Below are 18083 nucleotides of genomic sequence, written 5' to 3' on the forward strand. Positions count from 1 at the left end.
CATTGCACGTTTGTGTTGGCAAGTCTAATTTGCTCTCAAAATTCTTAAGAGCACAACCGTTCTCAAGGGCAAACCTATCGAATACTGACTCGACTTAACAAAGCATCATTTGTAGTCGTTATCTTTTATTATTGTCAAAGACCACGTCATCTTCTACTAAACCGTGTTGCCAGTGCTAAAAATTCTCAAAATATGCAAAAAAAACTTCGGACGACTAAATTTATAAATTTTTACAAAAAATCACAAAAATCTAGCCAGCCTCTTTTTGTAATACTGAAACCCGTGCCCTTCTACCTCCCTTTTCACCGAAATAAAGTCCTTGTAGGGCATCTCCGACCAAATTTCCATGGTTTGCTTGACCCAATCCCCCACTCCCAGCGTCTTGGCAGCACTCGAAGAAAGCATCAAAGACTTCAGTTTATCGACTGCATAATCTAGATAACTCTCTTGGGTTTTCAGGTCTTCAAGCGAATCTATAGTATTTTTTTCTTATAAAAGAAACCCATTGAAAGAAGACTGATGAACATACATTTTCTGAAATTTTCAGGCAAAAAGTCCTGTTTATGTTGCCTCTGTTTAATGTCTCTCAAGCACTCGAGCATTCTCTTGCTCTTCAGGAAATCGAGCAAAAGTACTTCCGGCGGCTGCAGAGGACTTCTGAGTATCTCTATAAGCATTTGCAAGTCCCTTGATGAAATCTCAGACACATCCGGCAGATTTCCAGAGCACAAATCCCTGTAAAACACTTCTGGATCGCTACAATATAGTGATATAATTTCTTTGTTGCTAAAAGATGTCTCCGCTTACGTATGGGAGCATCTTCTGTAGAAATTCAAAGGAAACTTCTGAAAAACTTGTAATTCTACACTGGTAATATCCCCTAACAAGGGATTCATCCAATCAGTATTCAGAGTCAAAGCGCGCAGTTGCCAAAGACTATTTTGAACTGTCTCTCTGGTCACCGCAATGGTTTCATGACTTTCACGCAGCATTTCCACCATCCACTGAATTAACTTCATTTTATTCGCCTATAAATAATAGATTTATCTCGACCATAAAGACCAAAATGCAACGTACAATTTCAGTCTTAATTTTCAGTTTTTTCGATGCCAAAACGTTCAGATCGTTGTCATCGCTGTGTTGGGATTTTGAGGCGTTTACCTCCCGTAACTGTTTTTTAATGGCATTTATTGAGGAGTCCAAGGCGATCTGATTTAAATAGGCTTCAAGCCACTCTTCCAATTTAATACGATTTGGTTTGAGCTCAAATGAGGCCTAAAAGGCAAAAAAAGTAATAGAAACATGGACAAAATTCATTTGCTTGGCTGACAAAAAATTGAATGAATCACGATAAATATAAAATATTCGTACGACGTTGTCAAATGTTAATAAAATTATAGAAAAATGATATTTTTACATAAATCTTGCGAAAATATCATCTATATTGCCAATACTTCCACATTCTTTTGTTCCCTCAAAATGAAAATTTTTACTGTTAAACACTTGTTAATAATAAACTCACCAACAAATGCATCTTCTTCCGTCCAATTTTCATAACTAGCTCTTTTAATTCCCCCTTCTGCTTTACAATATTCAGCTCAGTCTCAATATGTACATAGTGCAACTTTGACACATCTTCATCAGTAACTTTGACAATATTTTCATCGGCCTCACTATCTTGAACTGATAGTTCCAAAAATTTTTCTTTCAAACTCTCCTTTTGTTTTTCTAATACTTGAAAAATTAGCTCTTGATTGTTATTGTGCAAGAGCTCTTCCACAAGTTTATTAACCGAGGAATTTTTATAGAGTTTGGTTTTGTTACTTTCAGATTTTTTCTGCAAAGTTTTTGGGATTTTAAAGCTGAATCTTTCAGATATCCCTGCCACCAGGGGGGTAAACATATTATCTAAAATTTCAGAGTTTGCATAGCTTGAAAGAAATGATTGGTCTTCTTTCAAATCTTCCAGAAAATTATTGGGTAGTAGACCCAGAGATTCACACTTTGAGATGTCAATGGTTCTCTCTGGGGTTGCCTCCATATCACTGATAGTAGATAATATATGAAAATTTGATGTGTCACAGTCAGAAATGGTTTTATCGGAATTCTGAATTATGACCCTTGAAGTGTCAAACAATCTCTGTTTAACTTTGATATGAGTCTTTGAAATAGTCTTTGAAGACTGTTGGTGCTGCTTCTTGCAGCTGTTAGTTATTTCATCAAAATTTTCCCTCTCCCGCATGGACAGAAACATTGCAATTGAGCTTTCATGTTTTGGATCTTTTCTTGTAGATTGACTAACATCAGCAGGAGCTTTAGGCAGCTTTTCCCATTTCAATATCTGTTCTTCCAAAATCATTTTTTCAAGCTTCACTGCACAATGTTCTAATGTCTCCTAAAAGAAGTATTGAGCTTGAAGGGTTAATAAGGAAAAAAATATTACATTAATATTTTGAGATTTTGAATCATCCCTGCCCTCAATTGGAGTGACGTTCTTAAGCTTCACTAGCATGTCTTCTACTTGAGATATCTGCAGCTGCACCTGTTTCTGCTTACAGTCAAGCAAAAACCTCCTTTGCTCACACTCATCAATTTTTTCATCAAGAGCCTTCACAGACACATCTACACATAACCAATCTCATTATGACTCCGAAACTTGGGCACTCAATAAAATACCTTTTAAGATACATTTATTAGTCAACCCCTCAAACAAAAGCTTTTTTTCCCTTATATTACTTTTTAAAGTTTTCAATCTAAACTCTAGATGCTGCTTCTGCTTGTAAATCTCAATTTCTTTATTTTTGTATGGAAAATGGTCCTAAAATAAAAAGTAATGTAAAGTGCAGTGAGAGTCTTAAACTGACCTGTTCGTCTAGAGATTTTGAGTTTAATCTATGAAGAATAATGTCCCTTCGGATCCTTTCCACTTCTTGTTTAGGGCAGCAATTTCGTATTAAGTCTTCCCATAAAAGGCGAGTTGAATTGTTGCATATGCTAGATATTATAAAAAAACATGGCAATTAGTTTAGGGGTTGGAAATATAGTTAAAATATAATTTAAATACTTGCCAGGATAGGTTTTCTGGAATGCTTCCGGTGTAGCCCATTTTTCGAACCCATTTTACTAATTCTTCATGCATATCCATGTTTTACCCCGTAAAGCTTCAAATGACTAATCAGTATGTAAATTTATAAGTTGTTTGAGCAAAAAATAGCTCAAAAACAACCTTTATTTATTCCACATTACAAGAAAACAAACTCAAAACTTTTGAAATATAAACAAATTATAACGGTCAACTATGTCAAATTTGATAAGACAATTGATTAAAATGATTGAGAGATCTAATTTTTGGCAATGTGGTGTGTTGGGCTATTGGTTGATTTTTTATTGTGTAATTTTAAGAAATTATATGAATTTACAGCTGAATATATAAAGTTGACTTCATTGGCAAAATTTAAGAATAAATAATATGCGAACAATATAATAAGAACGACTAAGTATGAATTGGTTTTTAGAACAATCACATTAATACACCATTGCCAATGTTATTCCGTGGATTAAATTAATTATGAAATTATGTTTTTTTTTATTAGGCAACCCTATATACTCGTTTAAGACTTGCGGCAACGCAGTTGAACCAGTTTGCACTTATATTTTAACCAGTCATCAAGTATAATATTAGACGAATACATATTACTTCTCATCGTCTTCTACCAATTTATGGCAAAATGAATTTTACTATTCCTTTTCCTCAACGACATATCTTCTTTCATGTCCCAAAAGAGTCCCTTTAACGGCCCCAAATCCTGGAAACCGCCTCACGTTGTACTTGCGCTCTCAGATAGCTTTCCAACGATTCTCCGCAGATCCACCCAACAGATAGCTCTATACGACATCTCCAACTTATAATCTTTTCTGGTTTTTCCAATAATATTAACTTTGTGGTTTTCCATCACACGCTTCCAAGGTCTTTTCCACGGATTGATTTCAAATTATTGTCCTTCGTTCTCAAACTTCCTACACTGGACCACCAATTCGTTTTCTTGCTTTTAACTATTTCTTCCTTGAGCTACAAGCTTTATATCGCCCATGCAGCGAACAGATAAATACGTCCGAGTGTCTAATCACGGACAATCAAGGATTTCTGTCTAAATGATCTTAGAGGTAACATGCATTCTATAAGTAGTTTTGGTGTTTTATCAGGGATTTTACACCGTAAAGCTAAGAACGCCTCGCATTTATCACGGCCAGAGTTGTTAAAGGTGGGGAATATATAGGTCATAGAGTATACAGAGGGCCTGAGTTTTTCCATACCAACAGGTAATTGTGGGACAATTGTATGTTGCACAATCAATGTAGAAAAAATAAGAACAAACTTGAATAAAAAATCATTATTTATTAAGCTTTCATGTCTCACATAAACGGTGATCATTAAAAACGCATCTTAAGAAAGGAGAATTGTAAATGTAGGGCGTTGATTAAGTCATTTGCTATGTATCATCAAGTATATAATTGACAACATATAACAGATAAATTTATTCAAGACGTCTTTGATATTTCCTCGTTTACGTGAGTTGTTTTAATGATCAATCATTCAGTTAAAAAGTGGTATAAAAAAGTTAAAAAAATTATTAGTTAACGTGTCATTAAAGCATCATTTCCAACTGGTTGTACAGCAGAGCAGAGATTAAAGCAGCCTTTTTTGTTAATCTTAAAGCCTCAATTCTCTTTGTTGTCGTCGCGCCGCGTCAGGCCTGTAGTCAAAGCGCCCCCCTTGCCCGTCCACTCCTCTTTCAAAGTCACGTTGCACCCCAAATCGCGAAGCGCTGCTTTGATATCATATTCAATATCCTTAAATTTTTGAATGTCCTGACAGAGCACGTCTTCCACCCCCAATTCTAGAAATTTACCAGTTTGATACTTGCTTCGGGAGACCATATTTCTTATAGCCCAGCTTCCTGTTTTCTATAAGCACACATTATTAGAAATGAAACTATAAATTCTTGCGGCATACTTGAAGCGCTTTTTGATCCATGTGATACTTCATTGCGTTAACGATAACATCGGGAGCTCCCGCTTCGTAAAAGGCTTTGCTGTTATCAGGATTTCTCAATGTTAGGGCTGCAATAGCCGCCAAGCCTGCAGTCACAGTTTGAGGGTTTTCCTGCAAAGCTTATTTTTATTATTTAAATAAAAGTACATTACATTAATTCTTACAATATTATTCAGTATAGAGTCGTTAATTCCTCCTGCATAACCCTGTTTAACCATGTGGACCTTGCAGTCATCATTGCCTGCCAGAGCTTTAATTAATTTAAAGCTCTGTCTGATGATTTTCTAAGCACAAAAAATTTTTCTCTCTGAATTAACTCAGGTTTCAACTTACGTCACTACTAGAAAAACTTTCCATTACAGATTTAATGCAATCCAAGCCCCCTGCATCATCGACATTTTTACAAAACTCAGTCCTAACCATCAGAGCTGTCAGAGTCAGCATTATATCATAATTGAGTTGCTCTTCTCCTTTGAACTCTTTGCATGGAAATTAAATTAATGAAACAAATACTATAAAATAGTTTGGGGGGATTAAACTTACTACATAACAGAGACATAATGGAGCACAAGGTTTCAGTGGCAATAATACGAGCATGCTCATGAGCCTTGCCAAACTCAACACGTACATCATCATCCAACACCAGTGCCCTGCATAATGATAGAGTGTCCCTTATCAGCTCTACAGGGCTGTTGTCTTTTAAAAAGTCTTTCAAAATATCCAAAATATGAGCTTCAAAGATCTTTTGTCTAAACCGCAATGAAAATTATTATAATTATACAATTCAAATCCAAATAATGATACTTATACCTATTTAATTCATGCAAAATACAGCACACTTTAGTCCACTTCAAAATTAGACACTGTAAGCTCAGGTCTTGATTATGGTCCTTTAAATTATTAATGATAAATTGCACCCCTCTATCATCAAGCAAATCTGGTTGTTTAGTCATCAAGGCAATAAGAGCTTTCAAGACATTGGTTCTATTGACTTTATCTTTGAAAGTTTCATAAGTATTCAAAAGGATGTAATATAAATCAGCTTTGCCTGCTGCTACTTTCTGTGGTAGTCCCTTGTCACACTCATTCTTCAATTGTTCCAGAATGGTATTAACCTTCTCAGGACTGCCCTTTAACTCTTGCAGCTTTCTTAGCTGCTCAATTGCAGTTGTTAGGTTTTCAAACTCTTTCTTTGACATTGGTTGTGTAGAAATCTTGCCGAGATCAACTCCCTATTTCATAAGAAATTTGATTCTGTCATTAGTGGTGACAAGAATATTTACCTGTGCTTTAAATTGCTTAATTGCCTCGTCGAGGGCCTCCTCCTCGCTGAGGCCCAAAATTTCAACGTTCTCCTTAACGGCACTATCGAAGGTTTCTTGAGTGATTTCTAGCACCATGTTGGAGAGAAATTCAGGTTCACGAATTGTAATTTCAGAGGCGGGTGTGAGATAATGGGAACCTTTATTGTGGAAGAATAATTTGAAGTCTGTGATACAGATGGTTTAATTCATAAATTACAACAGAAAGAGTTTCTAAATTCACTTATAAATTAAAAATAAATAAAATAGTTGTCAGTGTCAGTTTGACAGAATGGCGTTAAATATTTCGCTTGATTCTTGATTAAAAGGTGGCGCCACGGCGAGAAAATGCGATTAAAATTAAATTGATTGGGTAATACTAATTTTTTCATAAGTAGAGCTGCATTTAAGTTCACTTTTAAATAAATAAATCTTAATTTTATTTAAGACTTCTTAGAAGTAATGTAACATAAAAAAATATTCGAAAAGTTATTTAGACGACATCTTTGATACTCAGGTGAAAACCGTTTCCAATATGTGTAGCACAGTGTTGACATAAAGTTAAGAAATATGAGCTGCAATGATAAAAATATTTTATTTCTCATTTCATAACCGATAATTTATAGATTATTTGATGATTTAATTCAATTGCCTGAGATAAATAACTAACATAGATATTAATTTTGCTTCTAAGTAAATATTTCATCGAAAACATACTAACCATATGACAACGTTGTCAGATACCCCAATAAAATCAGCTATTTTACACCCATATTGTCAGATTGTTGAAAATTTCTCAACTTATCACGTATTCACCCAGATAACAGCTAATGTTTTTGAAAAGAATAATTAGTTAAAATTGATTACACTTGCATAAATACGTCTATAAGCATAAAATCATTGAAGTTTTCATGAATAAGCAAAATATGTAAATATTTTCGCAATTGGATAAATCATTAATCCTGTGTCGATTTCTTATTCCTTTACTAAACGGCAACATTATGTCCATTGACAAATGTGAAATTACACTTAGGCCGCAGGGAAATTTCTCTATATTTTTATTAAACTTCGAAATATTTTTACTATTAATCCCTAAAAATTAAAGGTAAAACGGTATTATTTCACCCCATTAACCCACCGTGCTTCCACTGCTTGGAGACTCTTCAACTCTTCCGCAAGCTACTTTTCCTTAACCCACATTTTTATTTTTCATTGTGCCTCTTTTTACAGACAATTGATAAAATATCACTCGATTCTTACTTGATCCTGTGTCATAAATATTTGTAAAAAAATGGCACAATGGATAGGCTCTATGGTATCAATAAAATGCTGTGAAGAGCTTGGTACTTTCCAAGGAGAAATTTGTGAAGCGAACCAGAACAAAATTACTCTAACTAAAGCATTTTGCGACGGATTTCCTTGCCAGGGGCAAGTTCAGATAAGGTAAAACCCACCTGATTCCCTCAGCAATTTCCAGTTATAAAGAATGCTACAGGGCAGCTGATATTGTGGATATAAAGTTCATAGAAAAAACTGTTGAAGAGCAACAGGAACATAGCATTGTTACAATCGCCAAACCGATTCCCAAACGTGCAGCGAGATCACACAGTACCTCTGAGGCTTCAGGTTCAAAACAACAAAGCCAAAATGGGGTTCTCAATAAGAGTAAACCTATTGATATTGATTTGAGCAAAAGGTTTGAAGAAAGTGTAAATTTGTCTTTTAAAAACAACACACCTAATAGGAAAGGGGGACAGAAAGGTAGTTATATGTTATGTAATTAAAACATGTTTAGTGAGGTTGTTTTAAGGTGGTAAACAATGGAGCAAAAGCTGGAAAGATGAGGAGTGTTTTGGATCTCCTTTAGATCACCGGGTAAAAAGAGATTTTGATTTTGAAAAGAATTTGGCACTTTTTGATAAACAAGCCATTTGGGAGGAGCTCAATTCGCAGAGGCCTGATGTGGTTCGTAATGTGGAGAACAGAAAAAAGTACAGGTGCGTTTAGGGAGTTTTTGAAAGGTTCTTATAGGAATTAAATAGTTTCTTCTGACAGTGTGCTTAATTGGAATAAATACAGGTAATGTATATTAGATGTAAATGGGTGTTTTTGAGCAGCAGTTCTCCCAACATTTGCCTTGTATTAATGTGTCCTATTATTAAATTTTCACTAAAATTTGGAGGTTTAAAAAATATGAGATCTCTGTAAGAATGCCTTTATTAAAGCCAGTAGATGTATTCTATAATTGCAAAGTATTATAGACATTTTTTATATATATTATTAAAAATATTTGACAATATTAGTTTTATTTTTAATCAAAACTTGTTAACTTTTTATATTATAAAATCATGGATGCCCAGTATAACAGTGAATGTTACAGACATCCCTTCTATTGGCTTTCAATTTCAAAATCAGATTAGTTTCTTATAAAATTCTATATTAAAACTAAATAATCATAGTAATTATATAACAATCATTCTAGACATGACGAGAACGTAATCGCCCCACAACCGATATCAACTCGTCAAATCATCGTGCCAAAACAAGAGTTTAACGAATACGTAACTGATGACGGACTAATTATTCCTTGTATCTCAAAGTAAGTATTTCCACCTCGTGATGCGCGAACTACTGCATATTTCCCTCGTATAGAAGTCTACGAAAACGACTCTTTGAGGCTGCCGAAAAGGCGGGTCTAACCTGCGATAAACATCTAGAACTCTTCGGAACTGCTGCGGCGGAGATTGCGATTCAGTTAATCGGAGGAGGGCACCGACTCAATCCTAATAACATGCACCAATTGCCCACTGTGGTGGTGCTCTGTGGGCCTCACAAGTAATATGTTTTCTTGTTTTTGTATGCGATATTTATAGTGAAATTCCAGGCAGGGAGCTGCAGGAATTAACACTGCTCGGCAACTGACTTCCCACGGAGTTCGGACCATAGTCTTTTGTGTGTCTTTGGAGAGTGGAACTATAAAAAAAGAACTGTCTTTGTATATGTTGACCAGGAATAGGACTGTTACAATAGTTCCAGAGCTTCCAAGCAACACTGACTTGATTATTTGTGCTCTCTCTGACACGGACGCTGAGGCCCCTAAGGGGTATCCTCAGCTCGCAGAGTGGGTAAATAAAAACAAAGCTCCAGTTTTGGCTCTAGATCCGCCATCTTGTGGCACTCCTGGTTAGATTATTGCATGTAATTATATATGTTTCTAAATAGGTAATTTTTACAGGAATTTTTCCGAAAATCTCTCTATTGCCAGTACTACCGCTGCCCCACTCTTCCGTTAATGGTCAACTCTATTTGACCAATCTAGGGGTTCCGGTGGATATTTTTAATGAAGTGGGGATAAAGTACAAAAGTCCCTTCGGACCTAAAAATACCATTTCGTTGCATCCGCACGAATGACGCGTGTGGTGGGGTCTATGCCCCCGACAACAATATTGTGGAGGGAAAATAAGAGGGCCTTAAGCCTGGACAGGATTTTATAAAATGTATTTTATTGTGTTTATTAAGATTATTAATTGTTTATTTTGTAATTATATCACCTTTTCAAGCAAATATTTGCATGCTGAATGCAAAATGTTCTAAATGCTGAAAAAAGGATGGTTTGATTTTTATTTACACAATCTTCCACAATAAAGTTGTCATCTGAAAGAAATAGTGTTTCATTTCACAATAGTGGAGAAGCCTTCATATGCCCATTTTCAACTCTGCAGCTTCAGGAATAAATTTATTGTTTTTCTGCTTGGTGAAACAAATGTCTCTTTATTTCATAATGTGAAAAATTAAGATAAAATTTGAATTATACTAAACATGTTTCTAACTTTTTATTATAAACATCAAAAAAAGCAAAAATCAATGGTAGCAATAGAACAATAAATATCTGGATTAAGGTAAGTGCAGTTTCCAAAACTGATTTTCATTACAAGTAGGAGCGCATTAGCTAATAATGTGTCTTTATTTCTAGAAAAAACAAACGTAAGCAATTTTATGTCAAAAAAGTAGCACTGAAAAGTATTAAAAAAATAATAAATACTCTCTAAAACAACAACACAACAACATTTTTCATTTTTTTGTGTCTGCTCCATTGCAAAGTGGCTTTCGTCCCTCCTCCACTAAAGCCACCAGTTTCTTTATAAAAGGATCCTCAAATTTTCCCTGCAAATTGTTAAAATACTCCTGGCACTTCAAGGGAGTATTATCTCGTTTCTCATACTCTGCTGCAGTAAACAACAAATCAAATCGATCCAAGTCTTTAACAAATTTTGCCTCAGGCGTTTCCTTAGCCTCATATTCCTTATACAAATTGTATATTAAAAGTCCTGCAGCACCTAAAAAGCATCTCTAAGACATGTTTCCTTAATTTTACCTCATATACCAATTACCAATATGACTGGTAATTGTCTTCATGGCAACATCCTCTCTTATGTGCTTCTCAGCTACAGATATACCATCACAAGGAGTTATGTCCCCTACAATAGATTCTGCCAAATCGTGGACTACAGCCAGTTGAAGGCACTTTAGGCGGTCTAGCTTTGAGTCATTTGCCAATAGAAAAGTCATCAGGGCCATTGCATACATGTGTCCTTTAAAATATTTTAACTTTTCTATTGTTTGTTGTCCTATGTTATTTACCTGATATTGACTCATGATTCTGGATCTTCGAAAATATCCAACCCCTGCGCGGTAGGTGCTTCAGATCATTAACAAATTTTAGAAATTTCAGCACTTCTGCAGGGTTTAAACTGTCCATGATTTTACTTCACGAAAATTCTTGGGTTTGATTTTAATGGGAAGGGCGGTGGCTATAATCGTAAACTCTATATAAGTGGCACAGTCAGCATATGTTTACATCATTGAACTACAAACCTTTGACGTTTTAATTCTATATGAAAAAAATTGCTTTCTAATTTCAATCTCTCAATCTCAGAAAGAGTACCTGCACCAACCAATTTCTTTCGCGCCCTTTGTTGAAGATTGTTAAAGCCAAAGTCAGATTCAAATATTGAGTGTACTGACACAGAGTACATTAGAACTGTTCAACTAGTTTAGTAGAGTATATAGAAAATGAAAAATATCAGTTCTGTATAGGACTGATACCAAATACAGGGAATTTATGACTATCGTGGTGTTATATGTATCCCTTAAATCAACTTATAACAAGTAAATCCTATGTGGGTAAAATCGTTATCTACATTGTATTCATTACCCAATCTATTTACCCGATTATTTGACAGATATTTTATATCATCTTCATTCATTCAAATTCTTCTACCTCAAAAAAGCCCATAACCTCAAACTAAAACAAATTTTGCAATTTTGTTCTTTATTCCCAATAAAAATGGGTAAAATCTCTACTACCAACATGAAACTGGTGAAAATTGCCTCAATTGGAGGCATCGCCACAATAATGATGGGGTACGCCGCAAAAAACAAAATTGAATCAAATGTGAAATCAGCCCCTTTCTACAATGAAGCTCTGCTACTAGTCCGAAACCATCCGGCAGCAGTCCATTTATTGGGACAACCCATCAAGGACGGCCATATAAATGTGTCTGATCAGTCTAAAAACTATATCAAAGGAAATATAGCAAATTTTGTAGTGCCCATTAGAGGGCCTAAGCAAACAGGGACTATGTTTATATCGGTTATGAAAGAGGAGGGAGGAGAAGTATGGAGGATTAATAAGGTTGAGTTGGAAGCTTTTAATTTGAAAGATAAAAGACTTGTGATTAAAAGTCAAAGTGGCACTTGAGTGTTAAAAAATATATTTAAAAATAATTTGAATTTTACATAAAAGTTGTTCTTCTGTATATTTAAGTAATAAAGTTGTTACCATTTGGGATTCTCTATATAGCCATCTGGCTGTTCAAACTTGTGAGTTTGCAAGTATTGACTAACAAGAAGCTCTAGTCGAGTTAATGCTCCCCCTGAGCACTTTGCTTCATGACATTTTGAAATAAAAGTCTGAAAATTAATTATGTAGTTAATAAACACACAATCAAAAAGAAAACATACTTTGGCTATAATTTGTATAATCCTTTCGAAAGCTGCCCCATATGAGGCCTTCATTTGGAAACCTACTGTTTCAAGGAAGACATGTAAAGCTGTTGCTGAGATGTCTACTTGTGGATTTAACTTTAAGAATGAAGCTAACCATTTCCAACTTTGTTTTAAGTTGAATGGGGATACTTGGCCTTCTTTTGGTTTTGAGAGTGTTAAGGCAAAAAAAAGCCTCATTATTCCTGTAATAAAGGAGGATGGCAAATAAAACATAAAATTGATTCCAAGCTGATATGTGTACATTTGAAAGCTTACACTGGAATAGACAGAAAAGAAAATAAGAACAATTATAAAAGATTACCTAATTAATTCTTTTTGTAACAAATAAATTAGAAATTAATTTTAATAAAGACCCATGTTTAGTCAATGAGGTGAGACACATAATTATATAAATAGTAATATCCATTTTGCAAGGACCCTATTTTGGTGTTATAGGAAAACCTTTCCTGTTAACTACCCATACCTCTCATCCTTTTAAGAAACTTATCCTGTGCCTCAATCTCCCCATCCTTATACTGGTATCCCAACTTAGTATAAAACTCCTGATCACTATCTCCCACCTGCCTTGGAATATAGTATGGCACTAAATATGGGCAAAACTGGTAAAAATATGCAAGCAACAATTGACCAAACTCTAAAAAATCATTCCACAAAGACAACATTACAGTTGCATAACTAAATGCCGACTCAGGGCTACTTGACACAATTATGTCTCCTTGCATGACAAACTTCCTGGCTAGAAAGTCCATGCAAAAAACCCTGCCTTGAGGATGCCTTGATGCATTTACTTGTTTATCACCAACATTAACCGACTGCCCTGCCAATAGGCCATGCAGCCTTTGGTACTTGTCCAAGAGATGCTCAGAATTGATGCCTGATATGGAGTTTACAGGAATGTTTATAGCTTTCTTTAAGTCAATTCTGAATGCTTTGAAAGCAGGGTCTGTTTCAATTTGCATCAGTTGTACTTTTAAATCTGACTGAAATTTCATTACAGTTTCATATGATTCGAGATCTTTCAAACTAATATATTTGCTAATTCTAATGTTGTCAGTGGTTGTGAGAGGGATCAATTCAACTTGAGATGAAGGAGCAATAGGTTGAGGTGGAGGACTGCTGGTAACTGATTCCTTTTCCACCACTTTCTGGTGGATGTAACTCTGCACTTGAGTCACATAGTCACCATATATACTTCGAGCCTTTAGAGCAATTTCTTCACTTTCCTGTGCAAGCTCATTAAGTTGATCTACACTTAGTTCACTACCAAGACTTGTTTGCACTTGCTGCACTTTCAGATTTAACTTCTCAAGTTCCTCATTATTTAATTTCACTGATTCACACCACTTATGTCCCTCAGGATCACAACCGTTGGCAGTTTCAATAGTACCATTAATCGCCTTGTAGAACCTCACAATATTAGTATAAATCTTCTGCACCCCTACATCTTTCACAAGCTTCAATTTTTCTGCCTCAAATTTCTCCTGCCTTTCTTTCATCTTTAGCAAAGCATTCTCCCTTATATGGGTCATGTGTACAACCGCAGTTGACTGCCCAGTATCAAATTTCTGACTAGCTTTAACTATCATCATTTCATGCCTCTGCATGTCTGCAATCAAAGACTGTTCCTCTTTTAGACGCATTTGCTTTCCCACTTCCTCCTGGCTTTTCTCGAATTTTTTGAACAAGTTGACGCGCTCATTCAATGCCTTTTGTGCATGCTCCTGGCGCTCTAAGTCGAGCAAGTTTAATAGCTGTCTCGTTGGCAAGCCTCTTTTGATTTTGGGGCTTGTCTTTATAGGTTTGTCTTTGAGTTTTTTGCAGGGAGTGGGGGATGAAACTCTAGGTGGGGATTTGGGTTTGTGCAGGGTACCGGGGCCTATAGTCACTTCGGAAATGAATGGGGTTATTTTGCAGAGCTTGTTTAATACCGCCCTTTTCAAGGGTTCGTCGAACTCTTCGTCCATGGTTTAGTTTAGCTTGTGTTAGATCGGAAATTGCTAGTTTTAAGCTTTTTAGACATTTGTTGGGCTTTCTGAGAAATTATGGAACGTATCAAAAATTTAATAAATAGAGATTTTCATTCAAAACACAACATATCCATAAAAGGTGCAGAGCGCCATCACTAACCTTAATTTTCAAATATCATATATTGACAGTTGCCGTCTTAACAAGTTCTGTCTGCGCATGGAAACCTAACCGGTCAATGTTTAACGCGCATATTGCGAACTACACTTTTTACTCTCTATGTACACTGCATGCATGTTAACCTTACTTTATTGTTAAAAATGTTTGATTTAACTCCATTTAACTACTCTACTCTCGCCCTAAATTATAACTAAACATGCCTGCACGAGAGATACTTACGTTCCAATTCGGCCACTACAGCAATTTCGTAGGTACTCACTGGTGGAACATTCAAGAGTCCGGCTTTGAGTACAACCCATCTAAACCCTCGGAAATCGACCATGACGTTCTCTTTCGAGAAGGCCTTAACCCCCAAGTAAGGTCCTATATCTTACTCTTAAACAAAATCTATGAAAACTACACTATAGGGCCGTGTGACGTATACTCCGAGACTGTTGTTGGTAGATCTTAAAGGCAGTCTTAGAACTTTGACTCAGGAGGGAGAACTTTATGATTCACCTGGAAATGCATCTGAGGTTGCGACACAGTGGCCAGGTGCCAAAGTTGAAGTTAAAGAAGAAGAAAAAGAGTTCAAAAATGAGTTTCAAAATGATTTACTAATAGAGAAACCTGAGGTTGTGATGAGAAAAAACTATGGACTGGAAAATGAAGTTAAAGTGTGGTCTGATTATTTGTACTCTCGACTACATCCCAGGAGTGTTAATATTGTAAATGAGTATGAGCACTGCAATCCTGAGACTCCATTTGATAGCTTTTCTTTGGGGACCGAATTGTGGAAAACTGGCTTTGAGGATAATTTTGTTGACAAAATTCGCAACTATCTTGAAGAATGTGATTGTTTGCAAGTGAGTTCTGTTTATGATTCACTAACAAAAAATATGACGCAAAGCAGGGTTTTCATGTGCTTACAGATTGCACCAATGCATTTGCTGGGCTCTCAGCTGCCTGTCTTGAATATCTGCATGATGAATTTGAACACAAGTCAGTGCTAGTTTTCCCCAGCATTCCTGCCCATTTTCCTGACAATGATTTTGAGACTGTTAAAGAGCAAGTTTATTCAATTATGAATGATTCAGTTAGAGTGATCAATACTCTATTGAGTTTCAATAAATATGTGAGTTTCAGTAGCATATTTGCACCATTATGTGCCAGTCAAAATGGGTGGAGGCAGCCAGGCACTGCAAGAGAGTTTTATCATACAAGTTTCAATGTGAGTTAAATTTTTGTGAACTTTAGAAAAATTTAAAATTTTCTCAATTCAATTAAATGGGGTTTTTAGCACAAATTGCCTTATCATTCAAGTGCAATCTTAGCATCAGCTCTTGATACTGCAACTTTGAAATATAGATTAAAAGGCTCAAACATGTCTCTAGGAGATTTAAGCTGTGATTTAACTGCCAATGGCAGGAAGGGTGTAGCTGCAAGTCTTTGTCTTCCCTTCTCATTTAATGCAGATGTAGATTTCATTGATTGTCTTGATCTATGGGAAGGACCTCTTTACAAGAGCCTTGCGCCAAGGTGCTCTATAGGTGCGAATTTAAAATGTTAAAATATAAATATTACATGGCAACTATAGGTACTGAGCGGGTGATGCAGCACTTGACACTGAGAGGTATTGAAGAAGTGCGCCTTAAAAAGCCTCCAAATAAAGCAGGCAAGCAAAGGGACATGCCTGCCTATCAATGTAAAACTATTAAAGATATGTTAGAATTTTATTTGGGGTGTACCACTTACGCCTCAGTAAGCAGTGTGGCAACAGCAACAAAAGCCATGCCGACCAAAAATCCTTTTCCCGCTTTTTTTGATGAATGGATTAATGCTGATGGAAATGTTCATTGGGCGCCTAGGGCTGAGACTACGAGTAAGAGTGATCATAGGGAGGATAGTACATTCACTCAGTTATTGTTCTCCTTATAGAGTAGTGTAGTTTTTTTAATCATTAACAGAGGAATGTTTATTTTTAGAAGTGGATTCCGTTCCAGTTTTAGCAGGTTTTCACTCATCAACAGATATTGGAACGATGTTTGAATCTCTGCGTTCCGAAGCTGCAAAACTTAAAATAACGCGCTTCCACCAATTTGCTTTAGAACGAGATGAATACGAAGAGTCTCTAAATGATCTTTTGTCTTTTAAAGAGAATTATGAGGACAATTATTTAGTTTAAGACTAAAAATTTAATATTTTATCTAATAAAAATGAGAACTTAACAATAATATACAATTATTTATTTATAGTAACAGTCACCTACAATACTGTAAAAATAATATATCTAAATGCTTCTATTATAAGCTCAATATCACAAATGAAATCGCAATCACTTCAAGCCAGCTCCAATGGTACTTAAGTCATTTCAAAGATGCTAACTAACCTATACACAGCATGGTGTAAAAACAAAGTGATATGGATTATAGCGTAAATAAACACATAGGGATAGTGTAGTATTCCTCGTGCACCTCGAACTAATCACTCGGCAGTGGCTGTTGATTGAGTGGTGATTGACTCTCGTCCCAAGGAACTCCCTAAAAAAACTCTCCTTGGAACCACTTCGATAAATATTAAATGACCTCTACCTGGAGAATCTGCATTCTCATTGATAAGCCTCTGCCTTTCTCGATACATTGAAACTCTGATATTCTCCAACTGGTGATAGCGTAGCAGTTTAATAATAGCACACACAGTCAGCTCCACCCATGCAGCAAATGAGCCCCATACACCAAATTGAGCAGTTCCAAGCTCAATATAGAAATTTTTTGTATTAATCCCATCCTTATGGTCAATATCTTGTCCTGCGGCAAACTCACATCTACACCCAATATTATGATTTCTGTACCAAAGAAATATGCAAAATACTTACGAAGGAAACCTTTGAGTCATGTTCTCGCACCAGGCCATGAACCCAAAAGTGATCATGCAGGCTGCAATGATTGTACCAGCACTCAGGAATATGCCCACTATAACATCAACAAAAGCAGAAAGAAAGCTGCTATCAACGCCCCTCCATAGGAACATGGATAGCCTATATATTTGGATAATTGCCACAAGGAAGAGAGCAACGCCTATGAAGATGGTGTAATTGCAATAACCCTGTGAGGCCCAGTTTACATCCAACTGTCCGTCAGTTTCTTGCCAGACACCAGTGGAGAATAACAAGCAGTGCCCCCTGCAATAGCCCAATTATATAGTGATTCAGTATCAACAAAAAAAAATAGGGGAACTACGCACTTGAAGTCATCTTGCTGTAGACTCATGGGGACGACGATGCACAGAGAAAGGATGAGGGCGACTACATGACCGGCGATTTGGCTTAGCAGGAGAATGTTTGTCAACGCCATATTCAATTAAAAACAGCATTTATTTACCGCATTAAAGTGGGTTTAGTTAAGTTTTATTATTTACAAAAAGGAATAAAAAATGCGATAAAGAAAATAATAAAATGTGACAGTCAGCTGATTTTGACAAGAATGTCATTTATTGACAATTAAAAATGATCAATTCGTCGTAGACGTTTAATTTGA

General features: G+C 35.9%; 8 protein-coding genes across 13 annotated transcripts; 3 read left to right on the forward strand and 5 right to left on the reverse strand.

Annotated features, from left to right (window-relative positions):
* Positions 1 to 215: 215 nt before the first annotated feature.
* LOC136350673 (myosin-6-like) lies at positions 216 to 3450 on the reverse strand. Its single transcript, XM_066302640.1, has 9 exons — positions 3069 to 3450; positions 2865 to 2994; positions 2677 to 2818; positions 2444 to 2622; positions 1523 to 2395; positions 1078 to 1275; positions 808 to 1028; positions 530 to 756; positions 216 to 473 (listed from the first exon to the last, which is right to left on the reverse strand). The coding sequence occupies exons 1-9, from the start codon at positions 3143 to 3145 to the stop codon at positions 241 to 243; spliced, it is 2280 nt and encodes a 759-aa protein (XP_066158737.1). The 5' UTR covers positions 3146 to 3450; the 3' UTR covers positions 216 to 240.
* A 926-nt stretch (positions 3451 to 4376) lies between these two features.
* LOC136342619 (armadillo repeat-containing protein 6 homolog) lies at positions 4377 to 6644 on the reverse strand. The gene is made up of 7 exons (XM_066288614.1): positions 6337 to 6644; positions 5864 to 6285; positions 5597 to 5802; positions 5387 to 5532; positions 5218 to 5337; positions 5015 to 5164; positions 4377 to 4965 (listed from the first exon to the last, which is right to left on the reverse strand). Exons 1-7 carry the CDS (start codon positions 6451 to 6453, stop codon positions 4720 to 4722), a joined length of 1407 nt encoding a protein of 468 aa, XP_066144711.1. The 5' UTR covers positions 6454 to 6644; the 3' UTR covers positions 4377 to 4719.
* Positions 6645 to 6943: 299 nt separating this feature from the next.
* Edc3 (Enhancer of mRNA-decapping protein 3) lies at positions 6944 to 10018 on the forward strand. Of its 3 annotated transcripts, XM_066288631.1 has the most exons (9): positions 6944 to 7459; positions 7585 to 7797; positions 7850 to 8115; positions 8165 to 8351; positions 8410 to 8433; positions 8837 to 8953; positions 9007 to 9189; positions 9239 to 9537; positions 9590 to 10018. In XM_066288631.1, the coding sequence occupies exons 2-9, from the start codon at positions 7646 to 7648 to the stop codon at positions 9763 to 9765; spliced, it is 1404 nt and encodes a 467-aa protein (XP_066144728.1). In that variant the 5' UTR covers positions 6944 to 7459; positions 7585 to 7645; the 3' UTR covers positions 9766 to 10018. The 3 variants fall into 3 exon arrangements, with proteins under 3 accessions (XP_066144728.1, XP_066144720.1, XP_066144739.1); XM_066288623.1 differs by having other exon boundaries at positions 6944 to 7797; XM_066288642.1 differs by lacking the exon at positions 8410 to 8433 and having other exon boundaries at positions 6955 to 7797.
* An 87-nt stretch (positions 10019 to 10105) lies between these two features.
* Positions 10106 to 11383, reverse strand: LOC136342646 (5'-deoxynucleotidase HDDC2). Of its 3 annotated transcripts, none has more exons than XM_066288673.1 (4): positions 11230 to 11383; positions 10996 to 11165; positions 10746 to 10946; positions 10106 to 10691 (listed from the first exon to the last, which is right to left on the reverse strand). In XM_066288673.1, the coding sequence occupies exons 2-4, from the start codon at positions 11111 to 11113 to the stop codon at positions 10426 to 10428; spliced, it is 585 nt and encodes a 194-aa protein (XP_066144770.1). In that variant the 5' UTR covers positions 11114 to 11165; positions 11230 to 11383; the 3' UTR covers positions 10106 to 10425. The 3 variants fall into 3 exon arrangements, with proteins under 3 accessions (XP_066144770.1, XP_066144780.1, XP_066144762.1); XM_066288683.1 differs by having other exon boundaries at positions 10996 to 11180; positions 11230 to 11381; XM_066288665.1 differs by lacking the exon at positions 11230 to 11383 and having other exon boundaries at positions 10996 to 11223.
* A 318-nt stretch (positions 11384 to 11701) lies between these two features.
* On the forward strand, positions 11702 to 12115 carry LOC136343424 (uncharacterized). The gene has a single exon (XM_066290149.1). It carries the CDS (start codon positions 11702 to 11704, stop codon positions 12113 to 12115), a length of 414 nt encoding a protein of 137 aa, XP_066146246.1.
* On the reverse strand, positions 12112 to 14561 carry Gle1 (nucleoporin GLE1). The gene is made up of 3 exons (XM_066288546.1): positions 12887 to 14561; positions 12379 to 12605; positions 12112 to 12327 (listed from the first exon to the last, which is right to left on the reverse strand). The coding sequence occupies exons 1-3, from the start codon at positions 14385 to 14387 to the stop codon at positions 12193 to 12195; spliced, it is 1863 nt and encodes a 620-aa protein (XP_066144643.1). The 5' UTR covers positions 14388 to 14561; the 3' UTR covers positions 12112 to 12192.
* A 103-nt stretch (positions 14562 to 14664) lies between these two features.
* Positions 14665 to 16805, forward strand: mst (misato mitochondrial distribution and morphology regulator). 2 transcript variants are annotated; one of them, XM_066288559.1, is made up of 6 exons: positions 14665 to 14923; positions 14976 to 15413; positions 15461 to 15778; positions 15848 to 16097; positions 16145 to 16429; positions 16533 to 16805. In XM_066288559.1, exons 1-6 carry the CDS (start codon positions 14765 to 14767, stop codon positions 16730 to 16732), a joined length of 1650 nt encoding a protein of 549 aa, XP_066144656.1. In that variant the 5' UTR covers positions 14665 to 14764; the 3' UTR covers positions 16733 to 16805. The 2 variants fall into 2 exon arrangements, with proteins under 2 accessions (XP_066144656.1, XP_066144666.1); XM_066288569.1 differs by having other exon boundaries at positions 16145 to 16489; positions 16533 to 16660.
* On the reverse strand, positions 16772 to 18018 carry LOC136342639 (transmembrane protein 179). The gene is made up of 4 exons (XM_066288652.1): positions 17791 to 18018; positions 17423 to 17728; positions 17139 to 17371; positions 16772 to 17087 (listed from the first exon to the last, which is right to left on the reverse strand). The coding sequence occupies exons 1-4, from the start codon at positions 17898 to 17900 to the stop codon at positions 17032 to 17034; spliced, it is 705 nt and encodes a 234-aa protein (XP_066144749.1). The 5' UTR covers positions 17901 to 18018; the 3' UTR covers positions 16772 to 17031.
* Positions 18019 to 18083: the final 65 nt, after the last annotated feature.

This window comes from Euwallacea fornicatus, chromosome 1, assembly GCF_040115645.1.
Source record: "Euwallacea fornicatus isolate EFF26 chromosome 1, ASM4011564v1, whole genome shotgun sequence".
Taxonomy (NCBI): Eukaryota; Metazoa; Arthropoda; class Insecta; order Coleoptera; family Curculionidae; genus Euwallacea; species Euwallacea fornicatus.